This window comes from Enhydra lutris, unplaced genomic scaffold (genome assembly GCF_002288905.1).
Source record: "Enhydra lutris kenyoni isolate GAN:26980312 unplaced genomic scaffold, ASM228890v2 scaffoldscaffold7, whole genome shotgun sequence".
NCBI lineage: Eukaryota > Metazoa > Chordata > Mammalia > Carnivora > Mustelidae > Enhydra > Enhydra lutris.
Genome location: NW_019154091.1, coordinates 16,697,138 through 16,724,363, shown reverse-complemented (window position 1 = coordinate 16,724,363; position 27,226 = coordinate 16,697,138). Strand labels below are relative to the sequence as shown.

The 27,226-nt window shown below is 33.7% G+C and overlaps 1 protein-coding gene across 2 annotated transcripts in view; it reads right to left on the bottom strand.

The window, feature by feature from the left end:
• LOC111142256 (MGAT4 family member C) overlaps window positions 1-25,366 on the bottom strand; it is a 31,853-nt gene extending 6,487 nt beyond the window's left edge. The window contains exons 1-5 of one of the 2 annotated variants that reach the window (XM_022495301.1): window positions 25,330-25,366; window positions 21,110-21,175; window positions 16,254-16,258; window positions 13,674-13,747; window positions 3,775-3,922 (exon numbers count right to left, since the gene is read on the bottom strand). In XM_022495301.1, coding sequence (XP_022351009.1) covers window positions 3,775-3,922; window positions 13,674-13,747; window positions 16,254-16,258; window positions 21,110-21,140 — 258 coding nt within the window. In that variant the 5' untranslated portion in view covers window positions 21,141-21,175; window positions 25,330-25,366. Of the gene's footprint in view, window positions 1-3,774; window positions 3,944-5,928; window positions 5,985-13,673; window positions 13,748-16,253; window positions 16,259-21,109; window positions 21,176-25,329 lie in introns of those variants that run through there. The other variant, XM_022495302.1, reaches the window with a different exon arrangement.
• Between the last annotated feature and the right edge of the window lie 1,860 nt (window positions 25,367-27,226).

The following is a 27,226-nucleotide window of genomic DNA, read 5'->3' as shown; positions in this document are numbered from 1 at the left end:
TTGGTCTTTACTATATTTCTACATTTTATATTGTCTTAATTGAGAAAAAGAGGTTAGTGTTTTACAATATTTATAACATATTTGCCATCTATCAGTTGTAGACTTTCAAAATATTTAGAGTTATATCTTGAATTCTCTACTTCTTATAAATATACTAATTGCATATCTATTGAGTTCTGATTATTGTAATTTCTTTACACATAAATATGTTCATCTTTGTCTTTCTGAAAACTTATAAAACATTATTAGAGTTTTAAAATAAATTTAGGTCTACTAAAAAGTAACTAAGGCCTCAGCTCAGTACCAACTTCTTTAAGAGTGATGTAATAGGGTCCATTATCAATAGGATCTAGAAGAAATATCTATAAAAATCACAGTAGTCACAATTCTGAGTTCATTTTGCCATTCTGCTCTTATGTGATGTTACATTCTAAAGGAAGTGCAGGATCTTGGATATTTCTTTAACAATTCTATTTGGAATGTGTAAAAATCCAGACCTTTTCTGAAGATAGAGTACATTCATCCTGATTGAAGGACATAACAGAAAATAAAATGAAATGGAACTTATATGAAAGCACTTTATTAAATTCTCAAGAACAAGCTTCTTTACACTTTTTAGCATAAATAAATAATGCAGCCTTCACCTGAGTCAGCCTTGTTGGCTGCTTTCCAGAGGCATCTACCTGAACAGTTAGGCTCTCCCTGGATACCTTCTTTCTGTAGCTGCTATGCTGGCGTGTATTTCTCAGTAATAAGACAAAGCTTTATGACAATCATTTTCTGGATAGGAATGCAATTCCATGGACCAGCTGCAGACTAAGTGTATACCCTTGTGGCTACTTTGAAGATGCTCACAGCCCAGAGGCTAAGTTGATTGGGCATGTAGCGTCTCTCCTACTTAGTTTGCCTTGTAATAGCATTTGTCTCTTACACTGAGCTTGGCTTCCTTTCCCAATGAAAGGCACATATGTCCCGGATATGTAAGCATACATTAAACTGCTATATGCCAAGGATTTCAGACCACAAATGGATTTTCTAGCAAAAACAGCAGAACAGAATGTGCTAAGTAACTCCGGAGATCTTTTACTTGTAATTGTTTATCTGATTTCTCTGAATTATAACTGTTATTTCCCCCTGAAATAAGGAAGGCAGGAAAAGAAAGATCAACTAATGTTTATGTTTTAGCAATAGTACACATTGTGGCATTCTAGAGTCAAGAGAAAAAAAAAACTAAATGATATAATTTTGTGAAAACTGAAATAAACACAGATAAAAGGGTCAAAAGAGACAAAGGTTACAAAGAAGCTACATTATATACTAGTAGGTGGCTGGCTTTCCGTGGCTATTAAACATTTTTAGAAAAACAATTTTAATGTAGTTTTACATTAATTATTTAAATGTTTTAAGTCTTTATACATATTAAGCCTTGGGATAAAATTTAGCTCTGAATACATTTAGGTTAAAAATAATCATCTAGTAAATAGTGAGAAACTAAACTAATAAAAATACTGTCATTAAATTTTCAGTAAGGAGGGGTGCCTGGGTGGCTCAGTGAGTTAAGCCTCTGCTTTTGGCTCAGGTCATGATCTCAGGGTCCTGGGATCAGCCCTCATGGGGCTCTCTGCTCAGCAGGGAGCCTGCTTCCCTCCCCCCTCTCTCTCTGCCTGACTCTCTGCCTACTTGTGATCTCTCTCTGTCAAATAAATAAATAAAATATTTAAAAAAATAAATTTTCAGTAAGGGGAGTGATTGTGTTTAACCATCATTTTAACTCATTTTTTCCAACTTAATATAAGTATTTAAAAATAATTATAAATTTTAAAACGAAGGAGCAAAATCTCCTCTACTCTTGGGCTGATTTGCAAATTTGGCTAAATATATATGTAATCTAGCCAGAGAACATTTCACTAAGAAAGTACTCTTTATTAAGCATTGCTTCATTAAATCACACCTTTTACATTAGATACATAGGACTGAAGCTTGGATAGAAATGTGCAAAAATCCACAAGACAGGGCAAAAGTATCTGATCCTCTTACAGATATACACTCTATTACTTTTTATACATTTTATAATGAATTTGAAGAGGTTCTATATCAACAAGATATAAGGATGTTTGCTGCATACGATGGTCTTTTGTCTGTTTAAAATGAAACACTGAAATTGGGTTTAAAAGTGTCTCACAAATGCAGCAAGTCATTGAATACAATAAACATCCTGCCAACGCCATGTGTTTGGTTTACAAGATGTGATTTACTGCTGCCAGTAATCACAGATGCAAGAAATAAATTTTTATTACAAAATTAAATCATTGATCAAAGGCTCTCCTTGTTAATTTATGACCTTTAATTTCATCCAGAAAAAAATAGGGGGATCACATGGGCCTTGTTATATTGTCGTTAAGTCTCATAAACCTAATAATCAGGTTTAAAGAAAGGTCAAAGTGCATGCCATTAGTAAGTTTCTCCAGTTTGCTATGTTTGCCTACATTATGCCTAGTCAAATTCTATTCGTCTATGGAGATTTTAGCCATTGTGAATTGTCTATGGAAAACAGAATGAAGGAACCACAAGATCAAGAAACATGTATGAATGTAAAAGGCATAGGCATAGTCAAGATCTAGAATCTGGCAGAATTTTGTCATCAAAGAACAATGCTAACAGAAGCAAGATGCTTTACAGAAGACCTCCTGAGAGGATCTGTCCCAACTAAGATCAAACGGTTGGCTTATCATTATAGAATAGTACATGGCAAATAATGCGTAGGTAAGATCATGTTCAATTAGTGAAATAAAATATTTTACTGGGAAATGCTTTTTGTGGTTTTTGGCAGATTTTTCTCTTGCTAAGATAGTCATTGAAACTTTCAGCATGCTTGCCTGGTGGAAAGTACTTTTCAGTCCTCTCTGTGTCCAAAGATTTTGATTTTCTGAAATATGTGAACAAGAGCAATAACATAAAGATTGGGATTTTTCCAGATATCTTAAACTCAATTCAGAAATTGAATTAAAAAAATGTCCATGTTATTCTCATCAGACATGAACTGGTGTGATACAGTGATAGCAAATAAAGAACAAATTGAGATCTCAAAATTAGCCAGAGTAAGTCCTTTTGTGTGTTTCTAGAATTTACTTAAAAATTCATTTGCATATTATATACTAATTTATCCTTTTTAAACTACTGAATAGTTTTCACATCATTATCTCTAGTTCTTGAGGTTCTATACTACTTTTCACTGAATATAAATACATAACATGGTGGCCATTTATGACTATTCAAAATCAAGTGAAGTGTCATACATTATAATAAAATATTATTTCTTAACAAAATAGCATAATTAGTACCATTAATTAAAAAATAAGACTTTAAAAACTTTGATGATATATAAAAAATTGAGAAAGTAAGGACTGATATCTTTAAGCAATTTTTAAAAATTCTACATATTTCAAATTAAAGCTCAAAAATTATTATGGCTATACATAAAATTAATTCAGCATAGTGATGATAGCTAATTTACTTATAGCCAAATATACATCCCTGAGCTACTATATGCAGCATTAAAGAAAATATTGCAACATAAATCAAAATAATTGTAATGCTGGTATTCTAGAATTAATACAAAAAGTAGCTAGATAGAAAGTATACATGTTAGAGTTTTGCTCAAACTAAGACTATTTCAGCAGCCTGGGATTGAAGTTTCGTTAAAATTGGACTAAGCTTAATTTGATTTAGACCTTATTTGTAACAGCAACAACAAAAATAATCCCCAAAACTTACCAGAACATAGCTGTCTTCAATGTACAAGTTCATAAAGAGAAGGAAAATGACAAGAACTCCCAAGAATGACACTGTGGAACGTTTTCGCAGGCATCTCATTTTATCAAGTATTTCAAAAATGTGCTTCATTTGATAAAATTTAAACATTCTATCCTGGGGAAAAGGGGCACAGAATTACTGACAATTAACTTTGGATGTAAGTATTTCTTTATAGGTATCGAAAGCCAGACCTTTATAACAAGTCACCCTTCACCTGTTTACTAAAGTTGTTTCCAATTTCACACTTTGACAGATTATTAATATCTTAACATATGATCAATGTACTGCTTTATATTGATGTGGAGTAAATAAAAATAAAAAGCAAATCTTAGTTTTTTCTGAACAAATGAACATTGACAATGATAATGCCAAAAAAAAAAAAAAGTCCTTTGATGAGAAACAGCACAAAAATAAGAGAGAAAGGCAAACATTAAGGTAACTTCTACCTCCTCGTACTACAATGTAATGAAAATGGAAGAAACTAGAAGGTTGGGCCTAATATTGATCTTGGAGTAAGTGCACCGGAAAAAGCACCTGGGAGGGGAACCTGGGTCAAAGAAAGAGAAGTCATAAAGGAAGTTAAACTTTTGGGCTAAATCCAAACATATCTTTGAGAACTTGAGTTACAGTTGGTTTGGTTACTTTTCAGTAATTCTTGTTAAATCAGAGTAAATCCTAGAGTGACATATCTACATGGCCTTTCTTGATTTACTAACTAGAAGTTTGGCTGGTTAAAATAATTCATGAATTGCAAAATAGCAAAATGAGCATCAGCAAGATTAGTGGAGATCTATTTTTTTCCCATTCTACTCTTCTACATTGTGTGTTATCTTCTAATCATTGATTTATTTAGATTACTGATCATTTGTTTAAAAACTATAAACATATAAAAACATATAAAAAATCAAAAGACTAGTTGAATCATATTTTGTCTAAAATCAAGGATAATCTGGAAACTGTACCACGTCTAGCTGGGTACTGGGTCTCCCTGAGCTCAGTGTTAGGATGAAGTATTTATATGAATAAAGAACTTCAGGAAGTGAAAATGGCTTCTTAAATGATGTCTAGGACATAGCAATCAAACAATGTCTCTTCGCAAGAAAGAATTTATGAATCCTTATAAATTATAAGAAAGACTATTAGGAATTGGGAAAAAGGGTTAACAAAGGGGAAGAATGGAAAAATTCTCAAAGAAAATATAAGAATTACTGTTCATTTCCTTTAGCCATATTTTTCTCTAGGGTTATTTTTATTTTTCTTGTTGACTTGTAGAAGTTTTAAATATATGTGTAGAGATGCACACATATACATTTATCTTTGTTTATGATGAAAATATTTAGGTATCTTCCCCAAGTATTATATCTTCTATTGGGTTTGGCCAACCCTGAGGTGGAGAACGAAATGATTACTCCAGTCACCTCAGTAGGAGAAAGGAGAGGGTGTGGGGACAAGACACACTAGGGGCAAAATGTCCCAAGCTAAACTCACTCTACTTTTATTGTGAATGTTGTCAGTACATCAGGGAATAAGAAAAACAAAAAGGAATGTGAAGCTATAATAATCAGGACAGCGGCATAGGGAGTAACCTCAGAACAAGCTGTGATCCTGATGTGTGCTCAGGCAAGAAGTGTGTGGAGTACTGACCACAGAAGATAAATGTTTTTGAAGTTTAAGCATTTACTCCCTGGATGAGCGAACTGAGCCGCAAAAAGGATCTGGCTGTTTTCAGCCCAGAAACTGCAAAGGAGGCCCAGTTTTCCAGACACTCCTTTGCTTTTCAACTAGTTTCACCCAGGGAGGCATGTGTTTATTAAATCTGATCTAGCCAGGCGTTGTGAATTCTCACAATTTTCCTCTTCTTGGTCTGACTTTTGCAGTGCAGAGTTTTTTATTTCAAATTTATTTCATACATAAGACTTTTTTTGGTATAATGTTTTGAAAATTCTTCCCAATTTTGATGTTATATGGACAATCTCCTTAATTTTTTTTTTATGGATAGATCTTTAATATATCTAGGATTTATCTTTTTTGTCTTTTATCATGTACTAGAATAATTTTATTTTATTTTTATTTTTCATCTGGAGAGCTGATGGTCTACTTATAGTGCTCTAGTCATAACTACTAGTCACCTTACCACTCCTGACTTCAAGGCTGTGGGGAAGTATAATCGCCCGTATAATCAGAAATAAAAGGAACGTTACTATTGTATATCACACGTTATATCAAATCAATCATTTTTTGATACATGATGCCACTTTTATAATAGGGTCATTTTCTAATTTGCATTTAGAGGTTAAAAATGTATTTATAGATCCATCATTTATAACATTTTTCAACAAAAAAATACATAACAATTTTAAACCAGAGCATTATAAGTGAAATTCTGTTATCTGGTAATGGTTTCGTAGATAAAACCGCATTATGTTTGTAAGATTTTCATCTGAATTTTGAAAATTGACAAAAATACAAAGGATTAGAATCTAATCATACACCAATGGACACAATATTTTAAAATATTTTTAAATGTCAATTTTGGAAGACCTATCAATGGCATAAAATGCATGTATTCCCTTTGACTCAGCAATTATACTTCTAAAAATCTATTCAAAACCAAAAATTGTATTTGTGAGTAAACGTTTAGCTATGGTGTTACAAGACAGTGATGTCTGTAAAATAAATTGGACACTATTAAGATGTTAACAGCTGTTATCTTAATATAGAATTATCAAGAATTTTCAATCCTGTTTTTACTTTTTTCAATTTCCATACTTTCAAAAGTACATATATTCAGTATTATTTAAAAAGTTACTTTTAATTTTCAAAATTCTCTATCATCTGTTGGAAAACAAAACTGCATTTTATTTCTTGGACACAAACATAAACACAGACTTTTTTTTTAAGAAAATAAAATTTAAAAATATGTAGCACTGTATGGTATGTTTTGGATGCTCTGAATTTGAATGTTATAAGTTCAATAAAAATGCTAAGTCAAGAAGTATATTCTAATTCTATTCTTTTGAGACAAAGACAAAATGTAAAAAATGTGACTACAAATTGAATTTGCAAAGTTCAAATGTAGAAATTACATATAAAGAAAATAAGTCTATCTATTAAAAGTTATTAAATACTTACTAAATACTAGGCAATATAGTTTGCATGAGTAGCTCATTGACCTTTCATAACAATACTGAGATTTTAATACTCCCATTAGTTTTACAAATAAAAAAAAGAAAGAAAAATCCAGGGTTTTCTTGAGGTGTCTCTAAAAGGAATAATTCCAGTTTTTAAATATTAAAATTGATCAGTCTGCTTGATTAACCACTATTGGTATACAGTTTACTAATTAGGTTTCATATGACATTTTAGACATCATGTTGCCAACAAACTATCCCACATATATGATGATAATAACTTGTGATACCAATCTCTTGAATAAAATAGAAATAATATAAAAGACATAAATTCAATTTTTTGGCAGAAAAAATTTTAACTAAATCTATTTAGCCTAAAAAAACATGCAAATATATAATGTGAGGAGGTGGGTGATATATGGTATTTCAAGTAATATGAGAAGTAGGAAGTATAATACTTTGGAGGCAATACTTGAGAGCACTCTGCAACAATGCAAAATAGTACAAAACAACAACAAAACCACAAGTTGTAATTCCAGAGTTAACAAAGAAAGAAAGACAGAATCCCAAGAGAATAATGGTGACCACCTAAATTCTAAGATCCAATCCTTCAAATTAGAATCCTCCAAAATCCACTCAGAACAATCAGAGCATGAATAACCTTCCATAGTATACACCCTGAGTATACCCATGAGAAAGATGATAGCACAAATTTCACTGTGTATATAAGTGAAAACAATAATACCCAGAACAGGCAGAACTGGCTGAGGACCCCAAACCAGAGTAAACAAATGATTGGAAAACAGATCAAAATATGTGTCATTTATTTAAAAAAAAATACCAGACAAACTACAGTAAAAGAAAATTAAGGAAGATAATTATTCATACAAACTTCTTTTCCATCTGAAACAGGATCATCTGGGTCCAGGAAAACCCAAATAAATATTTTTAAAAAAGAAAAAAAAGACAAAAAAGACAAACTACAGTAAATTAGATATACTGAAAGGAAAACAAAATAGCTGATTTCAGGTAGGGGGAAGGGACTCTATGGTCACAACTTTCTGTTGTGTCATGAGGCAAGAAAACTCTTAGAGATTAGTAGGAGCATTTCCAAAGGACATAGAAAACAGCTTGAAGAGGATTCTATTGAGAAAATTTGGGAAAATCTATCCATCAAAAATGACTGTGATTGATAGTAAAATATTGAATTAATATAAATTCATGTATATAGAGCAATGATAAAAAGTAGAGAAAGAGAAAGTAAGAAACCTATCTACCAAAATTAGAGGTGATCACTGCATCATCTGATTTAGAAACTGGTCTTTGAAAGAAAAGTATTAAGGTTTCCTGCATTTCCAGGAGGAACTGTATTTCATCCACATTTAATGACTGGTATTTTCAGATACTGGACAACAGGCAGCACAGGGCAATAATCTCTGAGGGAAAGGAAATGAAAGAAGTAAATGCCAGGATTTTTCTAGTTTGTTGCCAGAAGGCAGTTTTCAAAAGCCAGGGCAGGAAATTGATGAAAGAATTTGAAGAAGTCACAAATAAAAACATAACCTCTGTTCATGTACTGAAAGAGTTAGTATCAATAAAAAGCCCATATTACTCAAATAGATGCAAGAGATTCAATGCAATACCTATCAAAATTCCAATGGCGACATTTTTTATAGAAATAGAAAAAAAATTCCAGAATTTGTCTGGTGTCACAGAAGACCCTGAAAACCCGAAGCAAACATAAGAAAGAATAACAAAGCTAGAGGTATCACACTTCCTGATTTCAAACTACTGTATATTACAAAACAATAGTAATCAAAATGATACTGTCATAGAAACAGACACGGTTCAATGGATAGAATCAAGAGCTCAAAAATAAGCCCACACATTTACAGTCAACTAAATATTTGACAGGAGAGCCAAGAATACTTGATAAGGAAAGGATAGTCTTTTTAACAAACCATGCTGGGAAAACTGGACAGCTATACGCAAAAGATAAACTGGACCCCTATCAAGAATTAGAACAGTTTCTGGAATGCAAAGACAGAAATAATTCATGTTCCCTTCATCCAGAATAGAAAAAAAAAATGTAATAGATTGGGCATCAGATGGAGTACTCAGAAGAGTATTCCCTTAGTAGGTAAAATCAGCCTGAGACTGGAGGCTTCTCTGAAACCAGCACAACAATGGCAAAAATGGATAAAGGGAATTACTATTAGAAAGGGAAATTATAACTGGAGGGTATTATGTTGAGGGAACTAAGTCAATCACAGGAAGACAATTATTATATGGTTTCACTCATATGAGGAATATAAGAAACCGCATAGAGGATCATAGGGGAAGGGATGGAAAAATCACATCCCAGAAACTGTTCTAATTGTTCTTTCCAGTGATTCCTTACCAGTGTTGGATAGTGTTCTCACACACATAGTTCAACTAAGTGCTCAGTTAAAGACATGAGGAAAACCCTTTGCAGATCTCTCTCTTTCTGTCTCTCTCTGCCTTCATTTGTAGTCTCCATATAGCTTTCTCCTCTCTGGTACTCTGTCTGTGAATTCTAGCCAGGTCAGAATCTCAAACTTCTCAACTATGTCTCTTCATCCTAAAGAGCCCACTGTCTAATTGGATTCTCTCTCCCCATACTGCAGCCTAGAAACTCTAAACAGTTATCTCATTTGTTTCCCTTCTACCAGGAATCCTGCCCTTTTCTGCTTGTTGTACAAAGTGTGAACATTTGTTTCACATATTTAGTCTAATTTTTCAGTTAAGGAAAGAGGGTAAATCTGCTCCCTGTTTCTTCATCATTGTCAGAAATATCTTGCTGGTGTTAATTCTTCGCCTATGCTTTCTTCTCTTTTTCTTGAGAAATAGTATTACATTATTGTCTGCTTTTAATGTTACTTGGGATTTCTAATGGCACCTGTTTTTCTTTCCATTATAAATGATTTGGCAAATGTAAAATGGATTGGTTGTGCTGTCTAGAGACTTGTTAATTTTTTTTTTTTTAAAGTAGGCTCCATGCCCAGTGTGGAGCCCAGTGTGGGGCTTGAACTTGGACCTGAGCTGAGAACAAGAGTCGAATGACTAACTACTGAGCCACCCAGTTGCCCCTGGGCTTAAGTCATTTTTTAAAAGAAAATATTTTCTAACTATGTTGCATGTGTGGGTAAGCACACATGCATAGATACACACAAACCCAAACTTTAGACTGTATAAAAGAAATATGTTTAAAAAACCATTATTCAAAAAAGCTAATGATAAAGGGATGAACAAAATACTTTGAGCAAGTTCAAATAATGAGATACTATAGTTTCATACCCCAATATACAATGTGAGTGAATAAAGACCATAAAAGCATAAAACTACTTAAGTCTACTTTGTAAAGCTAAACACTGCAATTCCTGACAAAATACCACCAAATAACACAACCAGCAACTTCTTAAATCAGAAACAACAGAAGATTCAATAAGTCAAAATGTCTAATGTTAGGAGTATATAAATGCTCACAGCCCAAGACAGGTCAAGAGACCAAAAATTGTGAAACATCAGAGCAGAAACTTGTGTAAATCAAGAACTTTTAGAAACATAAGCACATGTTTATGGATCTGCGAACATAGTGAGGACTAGTAGTAGTCTTCTCTCATAATCTGACAGTTTAAATAGTCAAAAAAATAGGAAAGAGCGTCTGGATAATCCAAGATTATCTCTTAATATTTAATTTGTGTGTGTGTGTTTTGGTCAACAAAGTAAATATGGTTGACAGGAATTTTAAAGAATGTTTCCTGTCTGGCCATAAACCAATATAATACAAAATAATCTAATCAAGGAGGAGACAACCACATCTGATGAAAGAGATTGATGTTTTAGGTAGAAATGTGATAGAGAAGTAGAGAGATTTAAAAGCAAGGCAACTCCTAGATATCATGGTAGCTTTAGTGGGTAACGATTTTTATTTTTTAAAAGAATTATTTACTGATTTTGGGGGAAGGGAGTCAGAGGAAGAGGAAGAGAGAATCTTAAGCAGACTCTACCCCGAGTGTGGAGCCCAACATGGGTCTCAGTCCCACCATCTTGAGATCATGACCAGAACTGTAAAGAGTTGGACACCCAAATGACTGTACCACCCACACACTCCAGGTAGCCATTTTTAATTCACAGACACTCTGCAACAGCATTTGTCTCTCAGGGTCCTAGTGTGAAAAGAAAGCATGTTGATACAAGTAACTGATAAAGGTATCTATTGAAAACCAATAAATTGAGCTTGACAAACTCAAGTTCACCATCCTTTACAAACTGGAAGTATTAAAAGAAAGTAAAAACTTGGTTTGAAATTATTAAATAGGTAAGCACAGCCTGATAACAAAAACTGCACTAGCATGTTCCTGCTTGAAAATATCAGTCATACAAGTGAGGACAGATTATCTGAGCAGTCGTTTGGTTCCCTGTTCAAACAGTGTCTTATTTGTTAGAAATTTTCCACTTAGTCTTTGAATAATTTTAGAAAGGTAAAAAGTATTTTTCAGAGGTCGTGGGTTGATTATTACAGATTAGGTTCATTTAGAAAAATGATAACTCATATTATCATGGTTTGAATTATTTTCTTCAGATGACATATATCATCTTTATATACCCTGAATGTCATGAGAAATTTATTTGCTAACAATATATGCTATGATACACTTTATCTCTTGCACGTATAATGAGACATGTTTTGTTTAGTAGTTTTACTGCAAATGTTTTAAAAAATAGCTTCTTTGTCAGAAATTTATAATAAAACACTGTTGATTGTGAATATAGTTATGGAAATAAGGATATATAAAAACTCTACTCCTCTGCTCCAAATGTATGCTAAGTTGGCACATCTGGTTCAATAAAACTTCTTTTTTTTTTTTTTTTAAAGAATCACATTCTCTGGCTAAAATGAACAAGTCAAAAAATGACAGATGCTGGCGAGGATGCGGAGAAAGGGAAACCCTCCTACACTGTTGGTGGGAATGCAAGCTGGTGCAACCACTCTGGAAAACAGCATGGAGGTTCCTCAAAAAGCTGAAAATAGAGCTACCCTATGACCCAGCAATTGCACTACTGGGTATTTACCCTAAAGATAGAAATGTAGTGATCCGAAGGGGCACATGCACCTGAATGTTTATAGCAGCGATGTCCACAATAGCCAAACTATGGAAAGAACCTAGATGTCCATCAACAGATGAATGGATAAAGAAGAGATGGTATAGGTGTGTGTGTGTGTGTGTGTGTGTTTGTGTATACACACACACATATAAACACAATGGAATACTATGCAGCCATCAAAAGAAAAGAAATCTTGCTTTTGTGACGATGTGGATGGAACTAGAGGGTATTATGCTTAGTGAAATAAGTCAATCGGAGAAAGACAACTATCATATGATCTCCCTGATATGAGGAAGTAGAGATGCAACATGGGGGGTTTAGGGGGGAGGAAAAGAATAAATGAAAGAAGATGGGATCAGGAGGGAGACAAACCATAAGAGACTCTTAATCTCACAAAACAAACTGAGGGTTTCTGGGGGGAGGAGGTCGGGAGAGGGTGGTGGGGTTATGGACATTGGGGAGGGTATGTGCTATGTTGACTGCTGTGAAGTGTATAAAGATGGCAATTCACAGACCTGTACCCCTGGGGATAAAAATACGTTATATGTTTATAAAAAATTTTAAAAAATTAATCAAAAAACAATGAATTTTGGAACACTGGGGAAAAATTAATTAAATTTTTAAAATAAAAAACAAACATATAAATAAATAAATAAAAATAAAGAATCACATTCTCTTTGGAGGACCCAGGTGTTGAATGTTCACATATATGAAACTACTTCAAACACATAACTATTTAAAAATCATTTGGAGGTAATGCTATATCAAATAATTCATTTTTTAAAAGGAAATAAATTATTTTCACTCTATAATTTCTTTTTGAAAGACTATTACATATGAATATACTCATATATAAAATATATATTACATATTCAGGTATCTACATACAATTTTGAAATTATAAATAGTGTGGCATATACTCCTATATACTTATAAACACATAATTATATTAAATATAGCTATACTCACAATGAAACAAGTCAATCAGTGAGAAGGTATTATTCTTTTTACACTATTTAATACTAATCCTACCTGAATTTTGTTTCCTTAACTTTACAAACCATCTCCAAAGAGGATACAAGACATTCTTAGTAATCTTTCCATCCTATGACATTGTTCTTTCCCACAATTCTGTCCAATCTTCTTCTTCTTCTTCTTCTTCTTTTTTTTTTTTTTTTTTTTTTTACAACTTTTGGCATTACATGACCTCTCTTACAACCATTTTTTGAGCAAAATTCAAAATTTAGATCTTCAGCTAGGACTCCTTCCTGAACCTATTTCCAATTCTTGAATAGGACTATTATCTCAAGGCAGATTTCCTGCTATTCACGCAAACACAATGAATCTAAAACTACAGGTTGGTTTTCCATTCCAGCTCGCTGGTCCTTGCAGTCTCATTTTTGGTGGGACTAGATCTCTAATTGCCAAGTTAAATCATCCAAAAGTTATTTGTCTCCTGCTTTCCCAAAGTCAGAAATATTCCAAGTTCTGTCTCACCTGCCACAATTTCTCTCTGCTGCCCCCCACTCCCCCATTCTCACTGCCATTATAAAAGTTCAGGTTAAATACTTCCGGACGCTGATGGTTTTTCCTACCCACCTGCCATTCATCATTTGTTGCTGAAGTAGCAGCCCCTGAACCGGAAGAGGGAAGCTAGTTTGTGAGTTCCGCGGCTGGGGTGGAAGTGAGAAGATCCACATTAGATGTCAGGATGCATTTCTGGGCAGGGGGCTGTCAGTCAGGTCAAGTTAGTGGGAAAAAGGTAACAACAGGGCTTTGCTGTGTCACAGGAGAGAAATCAAGAAAGCTGCCTGCAAATGGTCTCAGTCATCACAGTGATAACACAATGCCCGGCGGTAAACCACGTGTTAGCAAAAGCACAGCCAGCTCTGTACTGAGGAGTCCATTCGGACTCGGACTTCCCATGCCACCCAGACCCCAAGTATTATGCAGTGAAAACTGTATAGAGGCCGAATCCAGTTGGTCTATTTCAGTCCTGCTTTTTGCAAAATGGGGGAAGGGGAACCTAACGACTGTTAAGAAGTATTTTACTTTTCAAGTTCTGGAATTAGCTGTACTTTTAGTTGTACTTTGCATTTCCTGAGAAAGGACGCTTGGAAAACAGCCAAGGAGCACTGGACAGGTAGAAAAGGCAGAGAATTTAAACAATTCTTTTGGATCAAAACTACAATTTCTTCATCCTGTGTCCTACTTCTCCTTCCCATTCCTGAGATAAAATAACCAAAGCTTGCTCTGTTTTGTAATAATAAAAGTAGTTTTATATTAAAAGAAAAACAAACAAACTTCTTACGGGAAATACAAATGTCCTTGTGTCCACTACAGTGGGAGTCCCTGTTTCAAGTACTATCTCCCTTTGTTGTCTCTCTACCACCTGTGTGTGCTGGACCCATGCTAATCAGTGGGACTTGGAAGAAGAGCCCCAGGAGCAGCAGAGAATCCATTGCAGGCCAGCACCACCCTTTTTGACTATATGAAAGGAATCCCCTGTTTGAGGACACTGAAGTTTATACAGGTTGTGACTCTGCCCCAGATCACCTAAACTGGAAGAAATGCTGCAAAGTTGCCAACGCAAATAAGCTTAGATTGGTTGAGAAAGGAGCTTCAGGATTTCCTCTAATAACTGGCAGAAGAAGTATGAAACTTAGTAGCTTCATTCAGATAGTTTCAAGATGGCACCTCAGGGATCTGAGCTGCTACCTCCCAATGGCTTCCCTCTGACCTTTAACGAAGTTAAAATACTTACTCCTAATGTTTTGCTTGTATGCAGTTCTGCATCTTTTACAATGCAAAAAGCAAGTGATCACAATTAAAGACTACAGATCAACTAACTTTGAAGTTCGACAAGACTGACTCTCTCTGAATTTTGGATACATGGCAGTGTGTGTGGTTGTAGGGACATAACCCAGAAATGGGCTATATCCTTCTTCATAGATGCAACCCTGAAACTACTGCAACCACAATGAATACAAGTGGAAGGACTGAAAACTTCCAGACAGTCCAGAAAAAAGTAGCTAAAAAATTAGATTTGCATGGAGGTCAGGCAGATGGGGGTGGGGGCGTGGTAAGGATTAAGCAAAATTTAATAACCCTTTCTGGAATAGAGTTCAGAAGTTGCATCTACAGGTCAACTAAATGCAAAACAGCCAGTCAAGCAGGACAATACTGTTTTTAGAAACAAATGTTCATACAGTTTATTAGAACTTTTCATTCTACAAGTCTGGTGCTATCAAAGTTTTGTCACAGGGTTGAAGTCACCTATCTCTGAGCAATTTTAAATTAGGAGGATTTTTGAATACCCTATTTGAAACACAGGAAGATAGCTTCATAGTGCTAAAACTTGAACAAGTTTGGCAAAACCTCTGGCTGAAGCTAGACCCTAGGTATGGAAGCTAAATTTGCATGCAAATGGGATGGATCCAGCAGAACTTTGCAATTGCCAACACCAGTGTCAGCATCCCTGTGTCTGAATATAGTTCCTGGGGAAATACAACAGAGCTCTAAGAAAACTTTGATGGACCCTCCTTTGGAAAACATCACTGAGCAGAATCAGGCCCGCATTAGAGGTATAGCTGAGAAGTGAAAACCATTCTGCATGTTAGTTCTGGAATCCCTACCCCTGGTTAGAGACATGTAGGGATTAAACTATTTAGAAGTATGTAAGGCCAAGAAATGTGAGACACTATTTCATTTCTCAAAGGATCAACAGTAAATTGTCTTATATGTGGACATGCTTTCCTACATAATTCCTTTCCTCCTTAGGCTCATTCTGTGCATCAGTTTAAGAAAAGTACTGTTCTCTACATTTGCCTCACATTTTCATCTCCATGGATTTGCTCTCTTTTATTTCTAACTTCCACTTATTGAAATTTAATTTTAGATCACCAAAATGTTGCCTTCTTGCTGAAGATTTCTCTGAACCCCATTTTCAGTCGTTTGGTTTTCACTTTCTTGAACTCTTACTATTTTATCTATACTTCTCTTAATTTACTTAATACTTTCTACTTTTTTTAAAAAGATTTTATCTATTTGACAGTTTACTTGACACAGAAAGAGAGAGAGAGATCACAAGTAGGCAGAGAGGCAGCCAGAGAGAGAGGGGTTCCCTCCTGAGCAGAGAGCCCGATGTGGGGCTCAGTCCCTGAACCCTGAGATCATGACCTGAGCTAAAGGCAGAGGCTTAACCCACCGAGCCATCCAGGTGACCCTACTTTCTACTTCTTGATAGTGTTTTTATATGTTTTATTTCTCTTTGGATTCTGAGCTTCTTGTATGTGGAATGTTTTTTTAAAAACTTCTTATCATGTGGTGCCTGTGTGGTTCAGTTGATTAAGTATCTGACTCTTGATCTCATCTTAGGTCTGGATATCAGGGTCATGAGTTCAAGCCTCACATTGGACTCCATTCTGGGTGTGGAACCTACATAAAAACCAGAAGAAACAAAAAATCATATCACTTTCATACTTGGAGAAGTGTCTTTTTTTTTTTTTTTTGAAGGACAAACAACTACTGGTGTGTGTGCATTGCATTACAGAAATCTTGAACTTGAGGCTATGAGAAAACTACAAGTCAATGAAATTGGTATTTCTTTCCACACCACTCTCACATCTCATCTAAGAGCTTCCCTGCCATGACCTAGACCTACAATGTAATCTCTAGGCATTTTGGTTGCAAAATGCAAAACTTAACGTTGTCCGTTATCAAAGCACCATAGACTCTTCTGTGTTTATTTTATAATTTAAATGAAAAATAAGGATAACGCTACTTGTTAGTTTTAGTATTTGGTGGATTGAAATGTTTCACAACCGAGATAAATCAAGATCTTTTAGAAAACTCAAGAAATGCAGCAAAAAAAAATAATAATAGTAATGTTGACACTGTGGGTGATTTGAAGAACACTAGCAAAATAGAGTAATTAGTTTGTGCCAGGAGAGCCCGAGACAGATGTAATCTGATTTAATATCAGAAATCAGATATGATGGAAAGTTTTAGAAGCCACATAATATTGGGACAGATATTTGGATCTGTTGGACCACCTGCTTATCTATACTACCTCACACATATGCACATATAGGTATAGAAATAAAGACTCTGACATTGTAACATTATAAATATGTATTTCGAATCATTACTCATCGACACAGACAAAGTATTTGTTGCACAAACACTTCATTATTTTTCTTCTTGGAAAGACACTGTGGAAATTTTTGTGCTAGTTTTGATCAGCTCAGGAAAAATGGTCATTTATTAAAGAATTGATGCTGATATGAAGTGACAAGTGAATTATTATACCACAAAGCAGTTTGCTTAGAGTGCATATGCTTGTGCATGTTACCACAAATTCATCATCTTTCTAGAATGTTACTTGGACTGTATGCAACAAACCACCAAATGTTAATGAGCTCAGTTCTCTCTCTAGCTCTTTAGGGTAAAATCACATGTCCCCAGTGCAAACTATTCCATGGCTATATAAAAGATTGGGAAAAAGGGAACCCATATCCCATCTGAATGAATGTGGCTACACTGTCTATCCCAAGGCACTAAGCCTTAGTTTACATTTTATTTAATAGTCTATTTTTAAATCAACAAATGGAAAAGTAAAATTACATTCTCACATTCTCCAAATCCTATGGGCTTGTAGACAACAATTAATCCCACATTAAGGAAAATCATGAAAGAAGTCTTGCCATCAACTGTTCATCTGTCTGACATGTGCCTTTATGTGTATCTGACTTGCTTGGCTTGCCTTTTTTAATGCTCGCCCAATTTATTTTTCTACTTTGTGGAAGGCTGCACACACCCTCAGGGCAGTATTCAATACTTTCTGATGAAAAGAAAGAATGTTGCTGACATAGCAAAAGCTTCAGGAAGTCACAAAAATGAGAAGGGTTTTACAAAACTGATTATCTTTACATTTTGTACATAGAGCTCAGAAGTTGATGGAAAAATATAATTTTTTTTTGTAATTGTTTTTTAATGTAAGATTTTTTTCTTACAGTCTCCTGTTGTATGGTCTACTTGTAGCTATAGGTGGTAGCAAAGTAGAAAATTAGAGAGTCTAGATTATTCCTTAGGGTTCACAGTGATGATCAGCAAGATTTATTTTCTGGTTTACTTTAAGCAGATAGAAACAAAGAAAATGTGTGACATTGACAAATGGGAGGTTTCCTGTCACTGACTATTAAAATAGTAAAACTTGAGATGAGGATTGGGAAGAAAGAAAAATCTTTTCAACACTGGAGCTAAGACCAGAAATATGCAATATTTACTGACTCCTTTTTTAGACTATCATTCTCTTATAGGTTTTGAGTTTCTTTCCCTTGAGCTGAGAAAGGCTGGCTGGAGTGGAAACAATAATGGCCAACATGGAACTAAGCACTTTAGCAAGAATATAGGGACTAGTACTTTGGCAAATTATGGTCATGCGAGTTGTTTTTTTTTTTTTTAAAGATTTTATTTATTTATTTATTTTATTTGTCAGAGAAATCCATATTTGTCAGAGAAATCCATATTTGTCAGAGAAATCCATTATTTGTCAAAAACATCCATAAAGTGTTAGAATATGACATTAGACATGTGTGCTTATGTAGAAACACGAAACACAGAAAGAAGGAAGTTGCCTTGTCTACTTGGAAGTTGATGCCTTCAGGAAATGTTCCACAGGTGAGAGGATGGCAGATGGAGTAGGGTAAGGCTGGGGAAGATTCCAAATAGGGATACAGCAGAGAGCAGCATGTCATATAACATTTGTTTTTGAAGTTATTATTTTTTCTCCTTTCTTAAAATCTTATAGCCATCTAAGCAGAAACAGTACACATTAATAAACTACTAAGATATTGACAAATGAAATGAACAGACTGGTTTCAGACTTGTAGTCCATAATAATTTTATTTAAAAGGAAGATAATGAGAAAATATCTTGGGACTTTATGCCCCAAGGGAAATGCTCTTGTCTCATAACTGCCACTTGCAAAAGCTCTCTTTATTTTCCAGGGGCAAAATAAAATATTTTATTCTGATATGTAAAGTCGTGAGAAATAAAACTCAAGTATTTTTTCTTCTTAAAAATACTTACAGATACCCACTAAGTCATTTAGAGATGAATTAAGAGCCAAGAATGGAGAGACATGGTGGAAGCCTGCAGCTCTTCTTTTGCCTAGTTGTAATTCTGAATTTAAGAAACCAATAGGAATTAGAGGTTCTCATATTGAAATTGAATCTGAACAGTAAACCTGGACTTTGTATTCAATACTGCAAATCTTAGGCGCCTGGGTAGCTCGGTCGGTTGAGCTTCAGAGTCTAGGTTTCAGCTCAAGTCACGGTCTAAAGGGTCTTGGGATTGGATTGAGTCTTGTGTCAGGCTCTGGGCTCAGCGGGGAGTCTGTTTAGAGATTCTCTCTATCTGCCCCTCCCCACACTCTCGTGCCTCAGTGCCCTCTCTCTCAAATAAGTAAGTAAATCGTAAAACAAAAATAACAAAAAAAAACCCTCCTCAATTGCCTCCTAAAATTTAATAAAGTCTGACCTTCCTTTTGAGTCTTCAGACTTGCCTATGGTTTACCATAGTTTGTGTCGAATTGCAGTTCTTCTGCTATTCCCAAATAGACTCAATATAAATAATAAATATATGCATACATACACACTACAAAGTTCAGTTCTCTTTCATACCTTTGAAGTTTCTAGAATCAAGAAATACATTAATAGAACTGTATCCAATGTTCAATTAGAATACATTAGTCCTTGTTTATAGCCACTAGAAGTGGGAACTGAATATCATCCATTCACAAACTGTGTATGCTTATGATGACTATAACATTTACATAGTTTGGAGTTTACAAGGATAAGTGCCAATGAATTTTGGTTCTGGTTTATTCCCATCAGAAAGGTAGAGTTGAGGTGGGTAACTTACAGATTACTGCAATATCAAGAAATCTGAGAAATGAATATTTTTCTGTATCTTTAAAACTCTTCCTAAATGAAAATGTTCAATATAATTTGTCAATAAATCACCTCCACATATTCTCTTTTATCTAAGACCTAAAAATGTTCTTGTTGTATATTTATTAGTCTTATATATGTGAAATTTGAAATATGTAAAAATGCATAGAGAAAACAAAGAACTACAATGACATTAATATTGGTTATATGTGTTTCATACAAATATCATGAGTGGTTATTACTTCCTTATACTCATCTATACTACCTAATGTTCTGTAATAGACACATAACACATTTAAAACAACATATTTGTTTTAAAAAGCAACTAAAATTCTACATATATTTTTAAAAATATGCAAAAAGCATGAAGTAAAAATGCTAGAACATATTAGTTCTGAAGGCAAAAAATGTGTTCTGATCTGAGGAATATTTCAATTCTTTCTCTTTTTATATTTTGTAAAATTACTGTTCACATATTAATTTTATGGGAGATACAGTTTTCGTTTCTAAAAAGACTCATAACTGTACTTCAGTATCTAAATGGACAACTTAGGCCATAAAATTCTACATCATAGTTCTAGACAGATCATAATTTCAGGTCGACCAGAAGTGTTAATTCAGATATAAGAAGACAAATATCATTAACCATCCTGCAGCCTGCTCTTGATGAAATTGAATAATCATTTCCATAGTTAAATGCTCAAATGGAAAGCCTGTAGGTATCTGTGGCCTAAGGATTCTTATAGCAATGGTATAACTGACATTTGAAAAAATATATTGTAAATCTAAATTTTACTCATTTATTTTGTTATCAGAAATCTTAGAAAATTCTAATGTATTAGTTTAATTTTTTTTTTCAATTACCAGGTTCCTAAGGTTAGGATTAAACCTAGTAATATTAACAGTTGTATAACAACATTAGTTCATCTGGTTTACCCTCAAATGAAAATAGAAGCAAAACTTTGCCTTTTCCCTGTGGCTACTGATTTCTTAAAATAGATTGTTAAGTGATTTAAAATAAATAAATAAATTTAAATCTAGATTCATTACTAGTTCCTTAAACATAATTTTTATACTAACCTTTCAGTCTCTCTTCCTTTTCATTCTCCATGGTAGGAATTACTTTATTGATTAGGAAGCTATGGCCTGAGTGCATAATGAAAATCTGTAATGAAAAACTCATTTGAGAAAGAAATTAATAATTTCAACAGTGAAATCCAATTTTCCTATGTTCATTCTTGTAATCTATTTTGCATTATTTCCCATGTGTATCCTGAATATCACTGACTCATGGCATTGTGCAGATAATCGATTAAAATGAAAGAATTACATAAAATATGTTTCTTCAAGGCTAACCTCCAGCTCTTTTATATTAAAATAATTATATTTCTATATTCAATAGCTATGAATTTAACAGTTTTGCAAATATATTCATTGTTGAGAAATTTATAGAATAATATTTTCATATGTTGTTTCAGGAATTCTATAATTTATTGAAGAAAATAGTCTATTAACTAAGAAACCACTAAAAAAAATCTACATGTTAGGGAAATATATTATATGCTAGACACTGTGCTACAGGACTTTTTACATGCACTATCTATGTTAAATCCTCCTAGGACTTCAATAACTAGATGCTATGATATCTATTTTTTAATCAATTTAATCAATTAGGGAATGTTTAACAAACTTGTCCAGGTTCACATAATGGTTGAGATTAAAACCAAATATTTTATATATATATATATATGTATATATATACATATATATATACACACACACACACACATATATATATTATAGTATTTTTATAATATACATTATATATATGGTGATAAATTAGAAATACTGCTTATAATACTATAGATATATTCTGTGGTTGTGATGGCATGTATATGTCCTGAAATCTTATGTTTTTGTTAACATAAAAATTAAAGAAGAAAAACTAATGCTAAAATAAGCAAGGTAAGTATTCAAATTCCATTCATAAAGAGGGAGATATAAAGAGAAGCTATATTGCTTTCATTGTTTAATTACATAGTAATGCAGGAATGTAAAAGAAATAGAAGGAGTGAAATTTTCCTCCACCCCAAAGTTGCTATCAGAAATAACCAGTTCCCCCCATAATTTAAATTTTCAGGACTTTTCTACACACACACAGACAGCACACACAAATCGACTTAAAATAACACAAATTCACTGAACCACATTATGTGTATGGTTTGTATCTTTTTGTTTCTTAACATATGTTGGAGATCTTTCCGTGTCATTACAAATAGGGTTCTATATTATTTAAAATTGCTGAGTCATCTAATCGCAACATTTATTTGACCCTCACACATACATCTGTAAGTTTTTTCTAAATATTCTCTATTACAAAATATACTACAGTGATATAGTGAAAATTCTTATAGCATTGTGTGTGATTTTTGGATATAATCTATGAATGAAAAGCTGGGTTAAAGATTAGCTACATTTATGATACATACTGCTAACCCTCTTTAACCTTGTAATATATCCCTGTGTACTGAACGTAACAGTATTAGAACTGGTTTTGTGTTTCTTGTCAGCATTTCAAATAGATCTTCCCGCCTCCCGATAAATTTAAGCAGATCTGAGAGATTGCTGTTGACAGCTTAGTTAAATAAGCTTTCTTAGCTCTTCCAATCTGTGTGTTTATAATTCTTCCAGAGCCAGAGACATTACTAAAAAGGATCCTTTCCAATTGAAGTAACAACAATGCATTTAAGTATGGTGCCATTTACTGAGTAGAAGGTGATCTCCATAGAAAATATTCATATTTCCATCTGCATTGAATTTGGTTTCTTAAAATCATTATTAACCAGTTCGCAGTATATTATAAATAAATATGTCCATCTTCTTAAAAATAGTAACAAGGCAGAGCTATCATGAACCATTATTAGGAAACTCTCAGGAAATGGAGGATTTTTATCTTTGAAACTACACACCCCACCTCATAAGCAAACTGAACATATAGCGTCATAACAGGAGATGAAGGGGCTACAAAAAGACCCTTGGCAAGCATTTTCATAGGTATTTTTCTGACTATTGGCTTTGCTGATAATTAAGCATTAAAAGACTTCTCCTATCTTCCATGTATCCTCAGAAACCATGTCTAGTGACTAACTCGAAATATCCTAGCAAAAAGCATTATTTAGAGATAATTAGACATTATTTTATTTTTTAATACATTTATTAGATTTTTATTTTGTGAAAATCATAATTTAGAAATCACCTATTTCTCATTTGTACTCCATTGGCTACTCTAATATTTAATTAATTATTTAAATCAAATCATATAGTATAATATACTTTATTTCTTGTTGAGAATTTTTGGATGTTTTTCCATAAAATTCATATGGTGAAAAACATTAATCGAGAATATAAGTCTTTAGAGACTACACATTTTAACTATTTCCTATCCCATTAAGAATGCTGGCCCAGTAGTAAAATATTCTGGTTAATGGGAAATTACGCATTTCAACAATTAGCCAAAACTTGGAATTTATGTGAATACCTCTAACACTGAAACTATGTTAAACGTAGCCATGTATTATAATTTGTAAGAGTTTCAAATCTTCCTGTGCTCCATGGCCATCCATAAATTTTCCAGTATAATTTTCCAGAGATTTGACTAATGCTAAAATTCACTTCACTTTGCTAAGCACATCTTTGAAATAACAGTCTTAGACCTTAATGTGCTTATTCATTTTTTTCTTGAAAAATATTGGATATGTGCAATAATACTTCATCAACATAAAAATATATCTGTAGTTAGTAATTGCATATAATCAGTATAATATTTGATTTTATACATTCTCCAGTGACCTAAGATATACAAATTTTCCAGGCCTTAAAAGCAAGTGTATCTAGTCCAGAACCATCAACACAGGCTGTTAAAACTCTTCCATCAAGTGCCATCTCTAAAGAATATCCTATATCCTTCATATCCCTCTGTCACACTCTGCAGTCTCTCCTTAAATCTGACCATGTCATTCTCAAGCATGAGACATTCCATAATTCCATTTACTGATGGTACAAAGTTCAAATTCTTGTGCATGTCATTAACATCTCCTGTCACTTTCTTCTGCCTTAATAGACGACAATACGCCACCCCAACAACGTGTTCTATGCCTGCTCAAAGACTCTCCACTCCTCCACTGCAGTAGCTCAAATGCTGCTCCTTCTTTGCAACATTGCCTGATTTTCCCTCTTCTACGTAGAAGTGATCGGTATTTTGAGTACCTTTGTGTAACTTGTCCATTGTATCAGCTTTAACCCCTTTATGGGTGCGATTATTCCTTTAGGCAATTTTTCTCTTAATACACTATGGGCTCACTGAAGGCAAAGTATTTCCTGAGGAAAATGTATAACTCAGAGATGTTCTGGAACATTTTTGAGTGGATTTTTAATAGATGAATTTGAAATTTGAGAACACAGACAAAAGCATCTCTTTAATTAAAATTTAAGAAACTGTTAGTGGAGCTTCAAAGAAAATGCTTCTAATTACAAGACACTATTTCATTAGTTTGTTTGCTATGTTGTATACAAAAGTGTGGGTGGGAGTTTGATCTCAAGGGGAGGTTCTGGGAGTTGGGAACAGGATGATTGCATTAAAACAAAAGACCCTGGTGAAGGAAATAAGAGGGAAAGAGCCATATTATGGCCATAAACAGCTAGATATGACCTATGATTTCTCATCACACACCGTCATTTAACTATATTTTCACTCTGCATGTAATTATTGCAATTTTTTACTATTGTAGTTTTGATCATTCAAACTGGAGTACCAAGCACTGTGTTTTCAATTTTGTAATTATTGTCTGCAGTATTTAACATAGTCAGAGTCATATGCTTAGCACTTTAAAAGACTGAAGTAATTAAAGACAAGAAGTAGTGAAATACCTGATTTTTTTAATGGACAATGGTACAAACATTAAAAGCTGATCTCCAAGCTTATATATAACCAGCATATTGAGGTTTTCGTAACTGCTGGCTCACTGTTAAGAATTTTATGTGCTATATAATTCATCTGATCATCAGAGAAAACTTGTGAGATAGGCACCATTAATATCTTTGTCATTTTACACATGTGGAAACAAGTTCATTTCTTCAAGATACGCAGTCTGGAAGAAATGCAGTAGGGAACTCAGAGGCAGCTGAATTCAGAACCCAGGATCTTAACCACAACACATTTTTCCTTCTCTGAATTTGGGATGAAAGGAGTTTCCTGTTTATTTCAGCATAGAATGGCATATCACAAAAGTTTTATTACGTACATTTTTGAGGTTGGAGATTAATCTGGAAAAGGAAAAATGAGTTAACATGAGAAAAATAGGCTTAATAAGTTAGCCCTTAAATCTGGAGACATGGAAAAATCACTCTAAGTGAAATCTTAAAAATGGGTTAGTAACGGAGCAACCATTTTACTTGAGGTTCTGTCTTTGGAAACCAAAGAGCTGGAATGGGAAAATAATGAAAATAAAGTCTATTAGTTATTGAAGATTATCTCTATTTTTACTGAAATGGCTAGACATTTGAATGAGAAGTTTGTCAATACACAGGGAGATAAATTAATTGGATACAAGTCAAAGTTCCAGTAAAAATTAGATTTTTTTTTCATTTTCCAAGAATTTTAAAAACATTGTGTAAAACCAGTTTGAATAATCCAAAGCTTCAGTATATTATTTTGTTCCATATTTTTGTGAAATGGTACCTACTAAATGGTACAATTACTTTAAAATCATTTTTGTGATTTAAATTGAAAATATTCATTGTTATATCTAAAAAGATGTCTAAAAGTAAGATCTCTTTACATCATATACTCACTTATTTTCAATACAGTCAAATTTTAGTATCAGAATTACATTTCCAGAAGAAATCTTTGTAATCAATTGTTTTTATTCAGATAGGATTATGTGAAGAATTACAATTTGTTTGGGGGTATCCATTTCTTTGTGTGTTCATTCATTCTTCATTTATTAATTTGTCACATTTTTTGTGCTTACTGTGTATCTGGATAAAGCAAATATAAATATAATATTTCCCACCAATAAGCTTAAAGTCTTTTAATGGACAATCTTTAAGTTCTGATTAAATACCAATGTATGCTCTGCTTAATAATATCTCTGCTTAGCAGAACTATAATTAGAAAAGAAGGACAATATTGCTCTTACCCAAGGGAACCTGTAACCTCAGCAATTAGACAAACCACTCAAGGTGTTTGTTCCTTGTACCTATCTGAGAGGTGATAGAGTCAAATAACAGCAAAGACAGGAAGAAGAAGGGAATTTCTTCCTCATACTCTTCCTGCAAGTTACTCATGGAGTTCCAAACAGTATTTTCCTCAAAATATGCATTAATTACTTTCCATAACAAAATTGTTTAGTCCATGTTCAATATACACCAACATTCTGCTGGGGGTTGGAGACAGAGGAATAACCAAGACAAAATTGTTTCTGCTCTAAGACAGCATACCATCTATAGGAACCAATTTCCAGAGCCCATCATCTCTACCTGGATGTACAGACATCTGTAGCTGGGTATGTTCTAAATCAAATTCATTTCCTGCTCCTCACCTCTCCTCTGCCCACATGTGTTCTTGGATCTATCTTTCTTATTTCGGCTAATGACAAGACAATGTCTCTGCACTGTTGCCTGAGGTAAAAAAATCTCAGCATCATTCCTAATTCTTCCTCTGTTGTCCTCGCTTATGACTTATGACGCACACGATCCCACATGCAGTATGTAATCAAGTTCTGTCAATTCTATCTCAGAAATGTCTCTGACATTTTTCTGGTGTTTTTTTTTTTTTTTTGTTTGTTTGTTTGTTTTTTCTTTTTTTTCCTGATTGGCTTCCTCCTTCAAGCTAATGTAAGCTGTGTAGAGCAAGGACTTGATCTCTTTTGTTCACTGCAGTATCCCTTGTTCCTAGAAGAGTTCCTGGCACATAGTAAGCCTTCAATAAATGTTTGTTAACTGAACTAATGACTACCTATTTCCAAAATAACATAATAACAATAAATATTTTTGGAGAATCATTATTTGCCAGTCACAGACCTCTGTCCTTTGTAAAATTTTACATTTAATTTTTAAAATTACTCTAGAGTAGATTGGTACAACAGGATTGATTGGACTCAGAACCCCTTGTTTGTAGCCAGAGGGTTTTATCTGACT